The sequence below is a fragment of the Trichosurus vulpecula genome, chromosome 2 (assembly GCF_011100635.1).
Source record: "Trichosurus vulpecula isolate mTriVul1 chromosome 2, mTriVul1.pri, whole genome shotgun sequence".
Classification (NCBI taxonomy): Eukaryota; Metazoa; Chordata; class Mammalia; order Diprotodontia; family Phalangeridae; genus Trichosurus; species Trichosurus vulpecula.
This window is the reverse complement of record NC_050574.1, coordinates 169,256,818-169,275,814: the sequence shown is the minus strand read 5'-3', so window position 1 is coordinate 169,275,814 and position 18,997 is coordinate 169,256,818. Positions and strand designations below refer to the sequence as shown.

Sequence of the window (18,997 nt, the reverse complement as noted above, 5' to 3'; positions counted from 1 at the left end):
TAGATGCAAAAAAAGAACAGAAGTATTACTGACCGAGACAAAGCTGATTAATTATTTTTAATCATTAATTTGGAGCTGAGCTGTATTCATGCTACCTTTCATGAGTTATAGTTAGAGCAGTTATTCAGGTTTGGTGTGAGAATGCTCATGGATGTTCTTTGGCTCCCACGTTTATTCAGGGCGGGGCCAAGGTCACTACACTATGAGAAGGTGTTCAAAGAAATAATCATAATTCTGAGGTCCTTGGAGAAAGACTAAATTCACAAAATATCAGGCCCTTTTAATAATGTAGTCATTCCAGGGGCATGATGGCTAGATGATAAGACTAGAATGGAGGATGAGGAGTAAACTAATATATAGTGACTTTCTCATCACCCTGTGGACTTCTTCAACAGAGAATATCAAATTGTAGTAAGCAGTAACTTTCCTCTCCTATCCCGCTGGTGTACCGATGCCTGGTAGTGGCATAACCATAATGCTTGCTTAAAATTTTGTAGCTTCTCCTCTCTTTCTCCAATAAGATCACAGATTCTTGAAGTTTTAAAGCATGGCCTATGTTTATTTTGTCCTATAAAGTGAATCCAAAATAATTTTATTTTGATCAATTCTGGAGAATTTGGGGACATCCCTGGAGAATGCTGAAATGTTGCAAGTCCAGAGCTGGGAATCACTGCTCTACAAAGGATCGAGTATTTGTTTTTTTAAAGACCAAGAAGGCATTTCTGAACAATCTTTTCTTGGCTTATGATGTCTGGAAGATACATACTTAGGAATCAGGATTTTAGTAGATAGAATGGGACCTTGGCTGAACTTTTCTGTCTCAGATTGTGAACAGGTAAGGAAGCAGCAATTCTACATCTGCTGGCCACAGGCTGATAGTTGTGTACTTCAGAGAGAAGGGTCAAGAATTAAAACAATTTTAGACTATGACAGAAGGGGGTTTAAAGAGTTTTAACTGATCGATTGGCATGTATCTCCTTCCTCAAATCAATGCTACTTAATAATAGCTAGCATTTATATATAACACTTTAAAGTTTGCAAAGCACTTTAAAAATATTATCTAATCTCCCCCCTAAAAAACCCTGGAAAGTAGGTGCTATTATTATCTCCATCTTACAAATGAGGAAACTGAGGCAGTCAAATGTTAAAAGTGACTTGCCCATGGTCACACAGCTAGTAAGTATCTGAGGCTAGATTTGAGCTCCGTGTTTCTGACTCCATGTTCAACATTGTATTCAATGAATGAGGAGTGGAGAGGTGAAGTCAAAGATACTTTCTCAGTTTAAGGAAGGGGAAGACTGTCTACAAGGTATACTCAGTTGTTTTCTTTCTGAAAAATAAATGAATACAATTACAAGTCTATCATAATATGGCATTCTTACACTGATATAAAGGCAAAACGATGTCCCCTGACTAATAATAAAGAGCTATGTTAACAGAGGATCACCCAAAAGAGAGGCCTGGTGGTAGTGACAAGGCTGTAGCCAATTATAATGTAGGACCTGTGCAGACAAGGCAGTGTAAGAGCTGTCCTCAGAAAAAGGTATGAATGGCAAGATCACCGCAAAAGTGTGGGATGATTAATGTCATCTATGCAATGTCAAGAGAATGAAAAGAAGGCTTCCAGAACATAAGGTGGACCCTCTGGGGTAGAATTATAGGAAGATAGGGACAAGGGTCTCACAAGATGGGCAGGAAGGGACTACCAGCATGGATGAGATTACAGAATGATTGAAGTAATGGGACCAAATAATGATGAGTGCAGCCAATAACAGCCCAATGACTTAGTTAGCCTAGTTTTGTATGTTAGACCTCCTTCCTCCCTGTTCCAGCATCAGTACTTTCAAGGAGCACCACTGTAATAAGAAAGAACCTTACTACCTGTAAAGTTGTACCAAAACAGACCTGGAGGTCCCTTGTGCAAGTGAATAAAAGGAATCATCAAGAATCCCTGCCTGCCTTTGGTCTAAGCTTTTTTCTCCTTGCTTCTTTCTCCCTAGAATTTTCAAAACTTCACTGCTGAAGGACAAAAAAAAAATAATGGTCTCTGAGGAAAAAAACTGCCTTCATCATTAGTGTAGGTTTAGCAGAGAGCACAAAGCTTAGATAAACCATATTTATTAAATTTTCCCCTTAGTGAAAAATTCTTCTTCAGGCATATGTGAATTCCACAGGAAACTCTCAGAAAGTACTAAGAGAGAGTTTTTTGACCTCCCTAAAGCTTGCATGAAATACATATTTCATGGTTACCTAGGAAAAGGATTTTGCCCTAAAGACTATTTTTGGTTCAAGTTTCACTCTTAGAAAGATTGCCTTTCCTGTAAAAGCTAGCGGGGGAGTTAAGAGTGTTTTAGCCTTCTTCCTGAAAAACTAGTGTTGCCTCCTCCTAATCCTTGTCTAACAAGTTCTTGGGGGCTAGGGAGGCACAATACTCTCTTTTCTTAGATGAACTTGCTAAGAAGTGGTAGGATTCCCACTGGAGCCCACCCTGACGGTATTTGCCAAATCTGTGCCTATGTATGCATTCCATATGTGTTATTTGAGGCTCATTATGTTGGGGAATTTCACGTGGAATTTGGCTCAGCATTGATGTATTACTGAATCCCCAGGCTACCAAAGATCCCACCAATAAAACAATTTCCATCACAGAATCGGAGAGCTCACTTAGACCAATCCCTACTTGAACACAAGTCCACTACAGTATCTTTGAGAAATAGTCATCCAGCCTTTCTGTGAACACTTTCAGTGTTGGAAAATTCACTGCCCCCTGAGGAAGTCAATTCTAGTTTTGGACAGCTCTAGTTCCTTCCTACTAGTGACTCAAAAAGTGATTCCCTGTAACTTGGTCCTACTTCTTCTCCTGGAGGTCAGGCAGAATAAGTCTGATTACATTTCCATATGCATTCCTTTGCTGCCTCTGTGATGTCCTTGATGTGAGTACTCTTTTCTCTAACGTAGACTGTAGCTCCTTCATCCCCCTTCTCATCCTATATAATTCTTGCCTGCTTGAGGTACTAGTCGGTGCAGTGGCGAGAACATCAGGCTTAGAGTCAGGAAGATCTGAGTTCAAATTCCACCCCAGACACTTACTAGCTGTGAGAACCTGGGTAATTCACTTAACTTTTAGTTGCTTGTTTTCTTCAACTGTAGAATGGGGATAATAACAGCACCTACCTCCCAGTCTTGTTATGAGGATCAAAGGAGATAATATTTATAAAGTGTGTTGTTTAGTGCCATGCACATAATGGGTGTTTTATAAATGCTTATTCCTTTCTTCCCCCTTCCCTTGACAACTTCTGTAATAGAAGACTGTTATTGTGTCTACTCTGTCTTCTCTTCTTCAGGCTAAACATTTCAACAGATCCTTGTGTGGCATGGTTTTGAGTTTATTCACCATCATGGTGGTAATTATCTGGAGATGCCCCAATTTTTCGATGTTCTATGTATTTAAAATGTAGCTCCCAGAACTGCTCATGATACTCTAGAACAGAGACTAACAACAAAATTATAATTTCCATCATTTTGAACATTCTGCTTGTATTGAAGTCACCCAAATTTGCTTCAACTCACACAGACCTTGGCACTAGGGAAACAAAGAAAGACCTCCCTCCCCCAACATAGTCTCTGCCTTCGAGGATATTATAATCTTACACTGCAAGTATTTGTGGGTATGGTGTTACCCTACTAGATTATGATCTCATTAGGTTATGCACACCCTACTTAATCATAGTCCTCTACTAAAGCCCTATTCTGATGCCTCATCATGGTGTGAAGATGACTCTGAGTTCTAAAATGCTATGCCAGTGGGAAACAAGCTTTTTTAGTAGCCCCAACAAGTTGGAAAGGTTTTGAGTATGAGATGCTTCCTCCAGTTTTGAGTACCATGTTTTATATATAGTAAACACTTAATACATGTTCACCATGGGGTAAGATAACACTGAGATGGTTTTTTTTCCAGGTCTTCCATGTGACCCGAAGGAAGATAAACCAGTTTCCTGGTGGCAGAACTACAGGCAAAGCCAACCTAACATCAGTCATTGATTCCATGGAAACAGAATTTTAGTTTGTCATATTATGGAAGCAGTCCATACAGTGAAGTGAGAATCTCTTTGTTGGGGAGTCCACAAGAAAAGCCAGGGACTCCTGGAAGATTGGGGAACAGGAAGAGGGCTAGGGGATACAACAAACAATTTGTCCCATTTGCTTTCCTCCTTCCCTCAAATGTTAAAATAATGGCCTGGTCCTTTCAGAGTGTCTCAGAGACATTTTTCTAAAACAACATTGGTTGAACCAATACTATTTGGGGTATGTCTGGGTAAGTTACAAAGACTATCCCCAGAGGCAATCGTCATTTAAATATGCCCACAGGTTTCACTGAGGCCAAATTTCATAGCTGGTTAGAATAGACTCTTCAATAGCATGAGTCTCTGACATCTTTATTGAGTCTGGCTAAGATTGGGGGCTCTGTTTGGAGACTGGGAAAGGGGAGAGACTGCTATGGCTAATCTTTGAAGTGGTGATTGAATGAATAAACCTTTATTAAACACCTCCTATCTGTCAGGCATCTGGAGGCAGCTTTGCCCAGTGAATAGAGAGCTAGCCTTGGAGTCAGAAAGGCCTGGGTTCAGTCCTGCCTTTGACACATATTGCTTGCATGACCCTGGACAGATAATTTAACCTTTTCATCTCCCCCAAGCAACCCTCTAGCACTACAAATTCCAAAGAAGGGACTCATCTACATTGGTAGAGGCAACTTCTTTTATCAGTAATTCCTAATTAATAATTACTTATTAGTGATTCCTCATAATAATGAAATGAGAAGAAATTCACAAGAAATTGTGTTAAACAAAATGAAACAGAGTTTCCCCTCCAGGTATTCATATTCTATTCTACATGAATTGTTCCTTAAAACTCCATTGCATCGAGAAGCAAAAGAAATACTGGGTTCTCCAAATTTGGTCTCTTAGCATTTCAACACAGTTCTACATCCCTTACTTAAAACAGGTACGAACCTCCAATCTACTTATCCAGTTTGACTTCCACCACCCCTCCTTCACTTTTAGGTGACTCCAACTGGGCTTAGGGGGTTGAAATCCCCAACAGTAATTTCAGGAATAAGGCTTATACACTTCAACCGGTTTGACTAACCCACTGAGTATGAGGCAAATCTGGGCCCCTCCTCCTCTCACCCCTCATCTTGAACTCTTTTAATAGTCCAAACTTTGGTATAATGTTGCTGGAAAGGATAAAGCATCACCAACTTAATTGCCCAGAGCCATCACCTTTGCCCGGCAGTCTGAGGTTGCAGGTGGGAATGCCACAGAATGGGAAATGTGTTTTCCATTAAAGTTTAAATTAAAAATGGAAATGGAGGGAGATATCTTTTCTAATGCCTTCTTACTATACAAGTATTTATTTCTCTTGTGTTGCCACCATTTGGAAATATAGTTACTTAGTGTTTGTGCAAAGTCAGCCTCAGACACTCACATACCCCTGTCCAAATCCTTCTGTATAATGAGAGTAAATGGATTCTTTTCTCTCCCTTCTTCCTCCCACTGTTGTTCCTGCCCAACCAGATGCTTCTCTTCTCCCAAACATCACAAAACTCCCCCCAGCGGCCTAAAGAGTGAACTTCTAGTAAATGACAGTTGTTTTTCTTTTGAAATCCATCCCAACTTTGGCATGCAGACATCTAAACCTCATTTCCCTGAAGCCTGCCTCCTATCCATACGGCCTTTGCCAAATGGGGTGAGTATGAGAAAGGACATCAACCAATTATCTCCAGACTTCGAAAAGCAGTGGAGAAGACAGATAGGGCTAGCTGTGCTGACAGGTTTGGCTTAATCTTTCTCATTCTAGGAGGCTGAATGAAAAGCTTTTGAAAAGAAGTTATCTCTTGGATGTGAATAAAAAAGCAGAATATACTGTTGGAAAAGTGGCTTGTTCTTGCCATCTGGATAGGAGTATAAGGACATTTTAAGGATAGTGGGAATACGAGAAGAGATCTTTTAAAGCTTATTTCCCTAAATTCAGTTTTCTATCATAATAGTCCCTAAATTATTAGTGTGAGGTAGTGTGCAAACAGGTATCATAAAGGGAATTGAAAGACCTGAATTCTAAGTATTGTTCTGCTACTGCCCCTTTGTGCGACAATGAACAAATTAATTAACCTTTCTAAGGACTCAGTTTCTTCAGCTGTACAATGGGGCTACTCATAAGATTTCCATATATTGTCCACAAGGGGGCACCACATACATACCTAGCAACTGAACGCATTACTCATCTGGGAGTCACTGTTTACCTTTAAAAACTGATGTGGGCTAAGGCCAATCTGTAATTGTTCTGGGAAGTTTGAGTTTCTCAAAGAGACTTTAAATTGTTCCTAAATGATGAAGGATCTGTTTCACTTTGAGAGGTCCTGGGCTCTATGTACTGCATATATGTATGTTTGCATGGATGGATGGATAGGTGGAGAGACGGACGTATTGGTATCTGTCAACTCATTTTGGACTAAGTTGAAAACCAGGAAGAGTAGGGGCTGTATCAGCAAGGCAATAATCACAATGTAGATGATAATTGTCAAAATGCCCATGTGATTCTGTGATCTTCCAGGGCAGACTGATTAAATCCCAAGAAGCCAGACCTTAGGCAGTGATGCCAGCTGCTCTGGTCACATCCCTACTGCAGTGTGGTAGAGTGGAAAAGTACTAGATTTAGAGTCAAAAGAGCTGAGTCAATACCTATGTGATCTTGGGTGAACCATTTCACCTCTCTGGGCCTCTCCATTTTCCCGTCTGTAAAATGGGCTACATGATCCGTACAAAGTAGGAGTCCCTTCTATTTTTAAATTTATGTATCTATGATTCCACTCTCTGGAAAACTGAACAATATTGGATGGATGGATGGAGAGGGTCCTCCACAGGTCACAGAAAAATACTTCCTCAGAAAAGCCTGATCTTAATGCAAATAGAAAAGTCTTACCCTGATTCCTGTTTTATATTGAAGACCAGAAGATAGATTTTTCTGAACAGCATCTCAACTAGGAGAACTTGTGTAAAAGCAGTGTTCTCTACTCAAGTTTTATTCCCTCACTCACTCTCACTATTGATTCTCCTCGGGCCCCCTCAGAGGCCCCTCCACTGGTATGGGGGGAGATTTTAGATATTTTTCTCCCATCTCATGCCAAAGTGGAAGTGTTCGACCTCTTCCTTCCCTTTAACTCACCCCCCCCAATGACAAAGCACAAGAAATAACCCCCCTCAAAAATACCCTCTTTCTCCCAAGTTTTGACCTCCCTCCATTAACACAAACATCCGCTGGAAATAAGTCTGGAAAAACAATAAAGTATTTAAAGGTGTTTTGTCAATGGGGAATTCCCAACAATTGGGACAGCAGAGAAGAGAACAGCTGCCTGGAAAGAATTTTCTCCTACTCCTCTACCTTTCCTCCATGAGGGTTGACATTTAGGCATCTTAACTTGCTACCCAGCAAAATCTAACACTGAAGGAGTCAAGAGGTTAGAAGATGAAGAGTGAGATTGATATTCCTAGTGCTAGGGACCAGAAAAAGCTCATCAGAAAAATATATTTTTAAAAAGTAAATTAATCTGATCTATTTTCTTTAAGGGTGGTTCAACGTAGGACTGGTCTCTCAAACGGTTTTGTACACCTAGGTCCTTGTCTTCTCCTCTTGGGATCTTTTTAACAAGGGTTGACTCCCCCCTTAGTAATCATGGTTTGAACCCATAAGTCACTGGGTGGGAACCCTTTGTATTTTTTTTTAGTGGATTGACAGCAAGAAGACAACAGCTCAAGGAGCCAAATGTGAACAAATGAACTTTTCAAATGGAGTCAGTATATGTTTAGTAAGTAAGGCATTTTCACCTTGGGGGTATTGTCACCAAGGAACTCAAGTATTATATATTGAGTCACCATAGAGTATCTTTATAACAGTGGTACATGTTTATTTCCACCTAGAGCTGGGGTATAGCTGAAAGATGTTCTTGATGCTACATAAGACACCCCTGGAAAATCAGCTGAATGACATAGTTGGTGAGGATGACTGCTGCTCTTTCTCAAATTAGGTTACCTTGTGAGAGATAGTATCTAGAATCAGGAAGATGAGCATTTGGAAGCTGTCTTCCTCCCTCCTGGTCAGACCAGCTCTGGAGGACTACATTCAGTATTCACACCTAATTTTAGGAAGGATATTGCCCAACTGGAACTTGTTGAGAAGAAGGTGGCCAGAATGGAAAAACTTTCCAAGTCAGGATTGGTTGAAGGAACTGGAGAAGTCTTCGGGGGGACAGAAAAGCTGTCTTCAAGTATTTGAGGGGCTGTTATCTGGAAGACCAGTTAGACTGTCTTTGCTTGGTCCCAGAAGGCAGAACTAAGGACGATGGGGGTGATTGCAGAATCACATTTAGGCTCAATGGGAGTCATTCAACTAGAATCTATCAGGTGTTTACTGTGTGCCAATCACACTTCCTAACCATTCAAGCTGCACAGAAGTGATATGGGCTACCTTGGGTTTTCTTCCCCTGGAGACCTTCAAGCAGAGCCTTTACAATCACTTATTAGGAAGGTTGAAGAGAGTATCTCTATTTGGATTGGGGTTAGACTGGATGATCTCCCATCTACAATTCCTTCCATCTCTGACATTCTGTGACTGTTATTATTTTTTAGTGCTGTCTCTCAATGCCTTTAGTCTAGGCCCTAGACGAGGCCTAGGGAACCTGCGGTCTTGAGGCTACTTGTGGCAGGTTCTCCACCTCTGCCACAGACTCTCTAATATTATAGCTAAACAACAGCTAGCTAGGTGGTACAGTGGGTAGAGTGCTAGACCTGGGGTTAGGAGGACATAAGTTCAAATCCGGCATCATTTAACCTCTGCCTCAGTTTGTTTATCTGTAATATGGGGATAATAATAGCACCTAGTGTTATTATGAGGATCAAATGGGAATAATTGTAAGGTACTTTGCAAACATTAAAGCGTTATCTAAATACTAGTTATTATTATAATGGAGTCACGTAGTCAATACACATGACAGGTTTGTCTCTCTTTCTTGGTATCATGACAATCACTATCACTTAGCCTTATGGGGAATCTTAGTGCAAAGAATACTGGACTATAAGTCATAATACCTGGGTTCAAGTCCCAAGCTTTGCCCCTAAACTCTCTAGACTTCAGTTTCCTCATCTATAAAGTGGTCTCTAATAGCTTAGGAAGGCATCTATGGGCTATATGCCTGTGTTTTTCAATTTTATCAGAGACCATAACTGTTTGTTCTCTAAGTACTTATGAGTAAGGAAACACAGACATTAAATATACTAAGCACTCAAAATAAAGGAAGAATGAGGTCAAGGGCAAAATGAGCAGGGCAGAACATTCCTCTATTATGTGAAGGTGCTATTTCAGGGTATGTATGTGGGGGGAGAGAGAGAGAGAGAAAGCATTTTATATTAACACTCAAACTTGAGCTAAGTAAATGGTATCAGTCTATCTATCTATCTATCTATCTATCTATCTATCTATCTATCTATCATGATATATTATTACATCATGCACATGTGTCTCTTTGTGATCCAAGGTGTGCAGATAGCTTAGCCTGCAATCTCAGGCTATTGCTAGAGACTTGGTCACTTTTAACTTTGTTTTCAGAGAATACAAATACTATTATTCCTATTTCTTGCTGGTATGTTATTACAATGTGAGACAGAGAAATGGCAAGTCATAGGCCTAGGAAATATTGAAGAGAATTTAAAGGTCCCATGAAAGGACAAATGCAAAGAGCCCAAATAAAAGTAATTATTTTGTTTTTTTTTCCACTTGGTTTGGGTTTATTAGCTGAATAAAAGCAAAATGCCTTCCTGGAGGAACTTTCTAGATCTAGAATGGATTTTATTTAGTGGTACAGAATACAAAAAGATAGTTTCTAAGGAATCCTATAAATAGGAAAGTTCATAAGTGCATTTTCTAGATGCCAAGTGCTAAAAGCTACCCACTGGGCAACTCCCTCCAAAGCTCTCCCCTTTTCAGTTCTCTTTCAATTCTTTTGATTACATCACAGTGCCTACCTCAATCAGGTTCTCTCATAGGCTAATATGCCTTGAACATGTACTGATTTTTTTTTAAAAAAGAGAGTATGCAGGTAGTACAGAGTAGTCTATAGCCACCAGTAACAGGAGTGGTAGTCAGCGAGAAGTTAGGGGTAGGCTGGAAAAGGAGACAGCTAATGGGTTGCCAGGGTACCTCAGAGCTATTCAAAACTGAGAATCTTAGATCCATGCATCTGGAAGGTTTCCTGTGTGGCTTTTAATAACTGCTCAGGAAAACCCCAGTCAGGGTGTCCACCTAGAAGAATGAAAATAGCAGAGGCCCATAGCCTGCGGCCCTTCTAAAGGTCTCCTCCTCACTCCCGTCCCATTCTTTTCCCTTGTTTGCTTAGTTTAGGCCCTTCTGTGAAGAAGACACTTGACACTATTTTCCACACACATGGGACTTTGTCTGGCCCTCAGCAGTGTCTTAAGGAGTCAGTGTGGCCTTGGCAATTTTACAGGGAAAAAATGATGCTTCCTCAATAACAATGTCCAACACAAACTGATACCGAGACGATGAATTTCCTTTCCTTAAATCTACCTAGGAAACTAGACCATTCACAAAACCTCTATAAGCACAGCTATAAGCCAAGGCTTGCCACTTAGAACCTGATGGTGCTTTCCTAGGATAGCTCCCTGTCTGACTTTCTGAAGGCCAGCACACACCAGCATCCCTAAGAGATGATGAAGCACTTACTTTCCCTGAGGTAAGTAAGGTGTGACAACAGCACATCTGTGTTGTACAGGGAGGTGGTTCGGAGAAAGTCCTCCTTGTTCATTTTACACAGTTCTTTGCCATCCATGTTCTGGAACAAGGTTGTGTCGATGTCCATTAAGCCATACTCCTTTATTGCCCACTCCAGCCACTGGCGCACATGCTCCTGAGTCCACAGGGTTGGATCTAGATGGAGAAGAAAATAGAGTTAGCAAATGGTGTCTGCTTAGCCAAAAGAGCTGCCCCTCCATCTATTCATCTTATGCTATTTCTATGAAGTCTTTCTCCAATGGGGAAAGTTTTTGTTCCCAGATGGGTTTTCCAATAGCACCCATCTGGGGACCACATCTGGACCTGCCTGAATCACTTAGTACTTTGGGGAGCTTCTTAGACACTTCTTTCTAAAACTTGACAGGAGACTCTTTCAACTTTTAGGAGAGCTGTGGGTAGGCTGGGCTTAGGAAGTAATAGCATGAAAATGAAAATAAACACTAGCTCAGCTCACAGACATCATCCTTCTCCCCCCTCTTTCCCTAGTGCTGACAAAACATGAACAACCTGCTCACAGAAGACCTCAGAGATCTCGGATGAATGAAGAAAATCAGACACTTAGGCTACAATTCTACCTTCACATCCCAAGGCTGAGACCTTTGAGATAAGCCTGGGTTGTGGTTTCATTTACACCAGATCATCCCAAACATGCAGCTGAAACTCATGGGTTGGCTAAAGTCCTATAAGCATTGGGCTGCTTTGTTGGACATAGAACAATCCCTGGTATGGGAGTGGGTTTCCCTTTAAGGGTCTAAGCACTGTGGGTCTGGAACATAGTAGGCATGTAATAAATACTTACTGATTGATTTAATAGCATTGAACAACAAACCAAAGACTAAGGACTTTTGCCACACCGAGATCTTTACAATCTATTCTAAGCAAGTCAAGGTTTGGGTGGTTGGAAGGGAGCTCTTTAATTGCAAACCAGTTATAAGCATCCCACAGTCTGTCCCTGGTGCCTAAAACTGAGGTTAAGAATCCTTGTTTCCTATAGCATCACTATTGCTACTTCAGAGGCAAAGAACAGAATGCAGCATGATTTGTTCTCTCTCTTCTTTTTGCTTTTCTGTTCCTTGGCATCATCCCACCTTCTAGCACCAGCTCTCCTCAAGAGCACACAACCATCTTCCGGCCTCCTGTGGGGTACGACTCCCCCTCAGCTCCCCACAAGGACTGCCCCATTCAGCAAATGTCTCAAGTTTCCTTTTCCTGCCCCCACCAATTTACCTGACCTCTGTAGTTACCCTGTTCTTTTGCCAAAAAATATAACTCCTCCAAAAGCCACACTGCATGCATGCTCTCTTTCCTCTCCTCCTCCCTCTCCCTCAACCTTTCCCCTCTCTCCTTTCTCTCCCTTCCTCCTTACTTTCTTCTCTCTCTCTCCCTCTCTCTCCTTCCTCTCTCTCTCCCTCTCTCTTTATCCTCTCTCTCTCCCCCATCTTTTCCTCCCTTTCTTCCTCCCTTTCCCTCTCTGTCTCTCTCCCTCTCCCTTCCTCTCTCTTTCCACCTCTTTCTCTCTCCCCTTGCTATCTCTCCATCTTTCCATCTGCTTCTCTTTCCCTTTCTCCCCCCTCTTCCTCTTTCTCTCTCTCTCTCCCTCTTTCCTATGTCTTTCTCTGTCTCTGTCTCCATCTCTCTGTCTCCCTCTCTGCTCTGCCTCCCCCCCGCCCCCCACCTTTCCCTCTGTCTCTTACCTGGGTATTTTTTTCCATTTTATTTCCAGAAACAATCAAGAAGATTGGCCCCAGGGAAAGTGGAAACAACCTAATAACTGTTTCAAAACTTTGAAGAAAATATTCCTCCATTGCTCAGTTTCAGAGAAGATTAAACCAGATATTCTTTCATTTTCTCTTTGCTCTTCTTAACCCCCTACCTTGTGTAACCACACCATACAGTCCCCCATACTCCATCTTGCATACTATAGTTCTAATTATTTTATTATTTTTCCCCACCTGCTTTTGGGCCCTGTCACAATATTATTTGCACCCCACCCCTGCAGTACAATGACTTATAAATCTCCCACTCGGGATTATATTAAACACTTCCAAATGTCTTTTCTGGATGATTTAGATTTGGTTTCTTCCAATCTATGCTTAAAGCTGATGATTAATTAGGGCCTTCATTTATATCTGCCTTAAAATGGGACTATAAATCTGGGCTATTGTTTTCAGATACTTTAGTGCCTTGATTTGTGGACTTGCACAGATGAGAGGCTCTCTCCCTGGTGCCCAGGAAGCTGACCTGAGCCACACCAAAGTGACCTCAGAATGATGCTTAAAGATTTTGCCCGTGCCAGAAGAGCCGGTGAATTCCATGTTAAGAGTCCTATTTCACTGAAGTAGATTCACAAAATGAAAGGGCAAAGTTACTTCTTCTTCTTTTTTATTTTTTTACTGAAAGGCACAAGTTAGACAGAACTTTTGGAGACAGAAAGACAATTCTGTTCAGGACAGAACAGTAGAAAGAGAGCTGGCTATGGAGTCAGAAGACCTTAATGAAAATCCTGCCTCCAATGCTTACCACTTACGGGACCCTGGGCAAATCACTTAACTTTTGTGCCTCAGTTTCCTCATCTGTAACCCAAGGAGATTGGGCTAGATGGTACCTGAGATCCCTTCTGTCTCTAGATCTCTGACCTACATTTATTCTTTTTCTACTTTCCTCTGAACTCACAAAACATGAAAGAAGGGTGGGTCACCAGGGAAATACCAGATTATGCTCCAAGACCCTACTTTGAGTCAACAGGCCTCTTGTCAGGATTCCTCAGAACCATGAAATCAAAATGAGATAACCAATGTAAAGTGTTCTGCAGACTTAAGGCATTCTGTAACTGTTAGATATTAGCTTTTATTATTATATGCTATTATATATTATAATATATATATATTATATACTAGTACCTAAAATGAGATGGTAATTACTGTTGGTTCCTAATATTTCTCTGACAAACCTGACTCTCATATAGGTTTATCAAGTTTGTAATCAACACAAATCTTGTTTGGGGGAGGTGGCTAACACACAGGAAGAAGGAATCATAATTTTAAAAATCTTGACAGGTTACAACACTGGGCTTAATTTAATACAATGAAATTCATTTGAGATAGCTGTAAAGTCTTAGATGTGGCTTCAAAAAAATCAATTTCACAAATACAAGATGAGGGAACCTTGTTTAGAAAGAAGTTTGTCTGAAAAAGATCATGGGGCTTATTTGGACTACAGGCTCCATAGGAGTTACTAGTATAATATGGCAGCCAAAAAAATCAATGTAATATTGGACTGTATTAAGAGGTGCATTGCTTCCAAAGAGAAGAGGTGATAATGCTGCTGTACTCTGCTCTGATCAGACCACATCTGGGGTATTGTGTTAATTTCTGGGCACCATGGTTTGTTGCTAAGCTACAGAGTGTCCAGAGGAGGGCCACCAGGATGGGAAAGGGCCTTTTGTCCATACCATATATGGCTCCTTTGAAAGAACTGGGGAAGTCTAGACTACTGAAGAGAAGATTCAAGGGGAAAACACAGTAGCCATCTAAAAGTATTTGAACATCTACCATGTGGTAGAGGGATCAGACTATTTTGCTTGGTCTCCAGAGGTTGGAACCAGCAGCTATGGGTGGAAATTTCAAAGAGGCAAATTTAGGCTTGAAATCAAGAAAAACTTCCTAAGAATTAAAGTCATCCATATGTAGGATGGATTGCTTTGGGAGGTAGTGGGTTTCCTTGTTGTTCAGTCATGTCTGACTCTTTCGTGATCCCATTTGGGGTTTTCTTAGCAAAGATACTGGAGTGTTTTTACCATTTCCTTGTCCTGCTCATTTTACGGACAAGGAAACTGAGGCAAGCAGGGTTAAGTGACTTGCCCATGGTCACACAGCTAGAAAGTATCTGAGGCTGGATTTGAACATAGGCCTTCCCAACTTCAGGCTTGGTGCTCTATTCACTGCGCCATGTAGCTGCCCTCAGGTCTTCAAAGAGAAGCTGGATAAACACTGGTCAGAAATGCTGTTGTGGGAATGTTTTCAGTGTTTTGAAGTACACTGGCTCACTGCTAAGCTCTCTCCTGACTTTCTTTCTGTGATACCATGCCCTGTGGTGACATAACCCAGGCTGATATTTTTCTGAACCCTTAAAAGTGTGAGAGTAGGATGAGAGTGAGGATAGGGTCAGTTACCACATAGAATAAAGGCCTGAGGAAACCAGTCTTTGATTTTGGGTGGGACATGGTGACTTGGCTTTTCAGTTTAAACCTTCCTTAATGCCAACACTCTGTTTGAGTGAAGGATGGCTTTACTTGGCCTATAGACATATACAAGAGAACAGGATATAAACATTCTAATGAATTCCAAGAGAGACAGAGAGACAGGGTAGTAATAGGATCATGAAAGGCAAAGGAACTTTAACATTCCTTGCAAATAGTTTATAAGATTCTGTCAGACCCATAAAACTTACATGGGCCCCACCCATGTTTCTCCAAGGCCTTTCCCTCTTTCCCTACCCTATCTGACTTGGCTTCATCTACACCTGCCTAAAGCCTAAGTTCAAAAGCTTAAATATAGGTTCCTATGAATATTAAACCAAAAGGAAATAGGAAAGCTGCAGAATACATTTAAATTTCTTTCAGCCAAGCTAAGTTCTTCCAACTTGATACTGGATTCATTTAGGGTTTTTTATATAGCATTTGCATGGGCTTTTCTTCATTTTCATGGCTCTTGTAAAGGAGCATCTAACCCTTTCCCCTGCCTTTAGGCATAACTGCATTTAAACTCTCGCAATTGGATAGGTGCTCATCCTCTAATGAAAGGTTTCTTTGGTAAGATACATTTTAACTTCCCTCAGCATCCCACTCTAATATTTCACATCACTCACAGTTATGAATTGGTAAGTTAAGATGGAATTCTTTCCATTGAGCTGAAATCCCCCATGATCAAGTTTAAGATTCTTTTCTGACTAGCCAACTAAACTTGCTTGGATCATGATGGCAGAATAGCAATATGCCCAGTCAATGCGTCCGATTGTCAAACAACATTTTTAATTGGTCTCCTTGCCTCAAGTTCCTTCCCCCATCCTCCACCTGGCTGTCAAAGTGATATTTTTGAAACACAGGTGTAACCAAGGCATTCATTTGCTCAAAAAAAAAAAACCAAACCAAACCAAAACCAAACCAAACCACGAGTGGCACCCTATCACCTCAAGGATTAAACATAAACACTTACATTCAGCTTTTAAATCGCTTCACCATCTGACCCTGACCTACCTTACCAGAATTAGGACACATCATTCCCCTTCATACATTCAACCTTTCTGTCAACTTGCTTGCTTGTTATTCCCTTACAGGACTTTCCACTTTCCATCTCTATGCTTCCCAACAGGCTGTCTCCCATGCCAGATGCAAATGTAGTCCCTATTCATCTCTGCCTCTTAGAATCCCTAGCTTCCTTCAAAATCCTTGCTTTCCTCAGCAGCAAAAACCCCTCCATCACTATTTTCTCTACATTTTGTGCTTCTTCATATGGGCACATGTTGTACCCTTCAACAGAATATAAACTCCTTGAGGGCAGGGCCTTTCATTTTTGTCACTGTATCCTTAGCACCTAACATAGTGGTTGACAAATATTAGGTCCTTAATAAACATTTGTTGATTGTTTTTGATGCTAATAATTAGAAACAAAATAAAGTTAATTAGAATTAGAATCAAAATAAAATGACTAACACAGCAATAAAAATCCCAAACCAAGGAAAATGTGTTTATTTTGTAATCATGACTTAACTCATTACACACATGTTAAAATATTCCATTTGCTAAATATAGTTGTTTCTATTTTAAAATAAAAATAGTAGTTGGCTTTGATTTTGGAAAGGTGGAACTCACAAATGCCAAAAATTATGAGTCTGATGGACAGAACAGATTTCTTTAGCCACCCTTCCACCAGGGCAGAAATATTGGAATTTACTGCCATTCAGAGTCAGACAGCCTGGCTTCAGCCCTCCTTCTAGACCAATTAATAATAACTGTTAATATTTGTCATGGTGTCATCATGGTCTTGGAACTGAGTTGGACAGAAGAGGAGCTCACCAATCAATTGCCACTGTTCCCCTCCTTATTACTTTTTTCAGAACCCCAGAGAGTGGTGGCTATGATACATTAGTAGTAGCTAGCATATTTATGATGCTTTAAATTTTGCAAAGGACTTAACTTATCTCACTTGATCCTCATGACAACACTAGAATGTATGTGCTGTTAATTATTCCCATTTTACAGAGGAAGACACTGAGGCTGAGAGAAGCAGGTCATTTGCCGAAGTCACACAAAAAGCAAGTGACGGAGGCAGGATGGGAGCTCATGTCTTCCTAACTCTATATCAATGATACAGTGCTCTCTGGCATTTCTGACCCCATATCTGCTGGCCGAAGAGAATACAAAACTAAGTCCATAACTAAAAGAAGATCCCAGTTTCAAAATACCTGCAGGGACGATGACTCTTCTCTCATTGGTGGTCATGTTAGGAGGGGGGCCGTTCTTCTCATCCATGTAGGTGTTGTAATTCATTGGATTGGACTCGTTTCCACCAACTAGTTTGCTGCATTTGTTAACACTGCAATCTACTGGTGACTCCCTAAAAATGGAGGGAAACAAAAATACCGTAAGGGTGTTGTCATCACTGTATTCTGCTCTAGCCAAGTGGATACCCAAATGTGAAGGCAGCCATCGAGCAAGCTCAGAGATGCACATTGTTATTTCTTAGAGAGAGACAAAGCTCTTTACTAATCCTTTGGGCACAATGTTTTCATTATCCATAATAATAATAATAATAGATATAATAGTAATACCCTAAATTCATATAGCACAATACAGTTACAGCATAATCTTACATAATTTTCTCATTTGACCCCAACATGAACTCTGTTATTTAGATAGGCAAATGGTAATACTGATATTAAAATAGTTAAATTATTTCAAGAATTTATAATTTAATCTGTGTAGGTTCTCGCTCAATTGATGCAATTTGGGGTCTCCCTAAGACTTGGTGGATGGTCTTCTGTGGTGGCTGTGAGCAAACAATTGAATCTCCTGCAGCAAGCTGGGACTGAGCCTCTCTGAAGTTAGGAAGGCTGGACCTTGGATGACAAAGCATACAGCCTGCAGTGAGACCCAGGCTCCAAGCCTTTCCAATATGGAAGGACCTGCCAGAGCTTGGGATCCGATGACCAAAGCTTTGACGATCCAGGGCGATGAAAATAGTGATCACTCATGGTCAATGTTACACTTTATAATTTACACAGTACATTTCTCTTCAGGGATTCTTTCCCCCATTATCCAGAGGAGGAAATGAAGTTTAGGTGGCTTGCCCAGGATCATATCCCTAGCAAGTGTCAGAGCTGGGATTAGAAACTAGGTCTTCTGTCTTAGCCTCTGGACAAATAAGTTTCAAAACAGCTGATTTGCAACTGAGGTAGAAATAGAACTCAGGAGTCTTGATTCCCAGTCCCCTGTAAGATAAAAGTTACAGGCCCTACGCTTTTTGTACCCTCAATGGAAGTATTCACAAAGGAAACAATGCAGACATGCTTAAGTGACTTGCAATGCAAGTTACACAACAGAGTCACTCATTACACAAGTCCCAATTAGGACTTAACATCTTGCGACATCTATGCCCAGATATAGTTAAAGCGACTTGTCCGTTTTACCACAAAAGCAAACAGCAGATGCATGAACCTAGAGTACTTGCCCTGGCCCCTTTGGTACTGATCCCTGGAGGTATACTCAACATAGGAAACTGAGCACTCCCATTTATTTCTCGGGACTCCCAATTCAGTCCTGGGTTTTTCTCCCATGCTGCCCAGGCTCACTGTGAGAAGGAAAGAACCCTGGGCAGAAGGAGGGTAAAAAGGTTGCCCAAAGGCCAAGAACAGGCTACTTCTGCTAGGGTTATAGCCAATAAAGAACCTTGCAAGAGAGATGCTTTTCTCAAGGGCTCCCAACCAAGGTTTCAGACCCAAGAAGTTCAGATAAGGTTCCGATAGACAGTTCCAGATCTGGCATATTTGTCTGCCTTGTTCTTGCCAATGACCCAAGCATTGCTTACCATCATTTTTTCAAAGGCAGGCAGATGAAAGGTAGATGAAATCTCAAGAC

At 41.0% G+C, this 18,997-nt stretch overlaps 1 protein-coding gene across 4 annotated transcripts in view; it reads right to left on the bottom strand.

Moving 5' to 3' along the window:
* Nucleotides 1-18,997, bottom strand: part of FLI1 (Fli-1 proto-oncogene, ETS transcription factor) — a 165,093-nt gene that overhangs the window by 42,324 nt on the left and 103,772 nt on the right. For all 4 annotated transcript variants that reach the window (XM_036745705.1, XM_036745706.1, XM_036745708.1 and 1 more), the window contains 2 exons: nt 17,326-17,477; nt 10,795-10,998 (listed from right to left, as the gene is read on the bottom strand). In XM_036745705.1, coding sequence (XP_036601600.1) covers nt 10,795-10,998; nt 17,326-17,477 — 356 coding nt within the window. The remainder of the gene's footprint in view (nt 1-10,794; nt 10,999-17,325; nt 17,478-18,997) is intronic.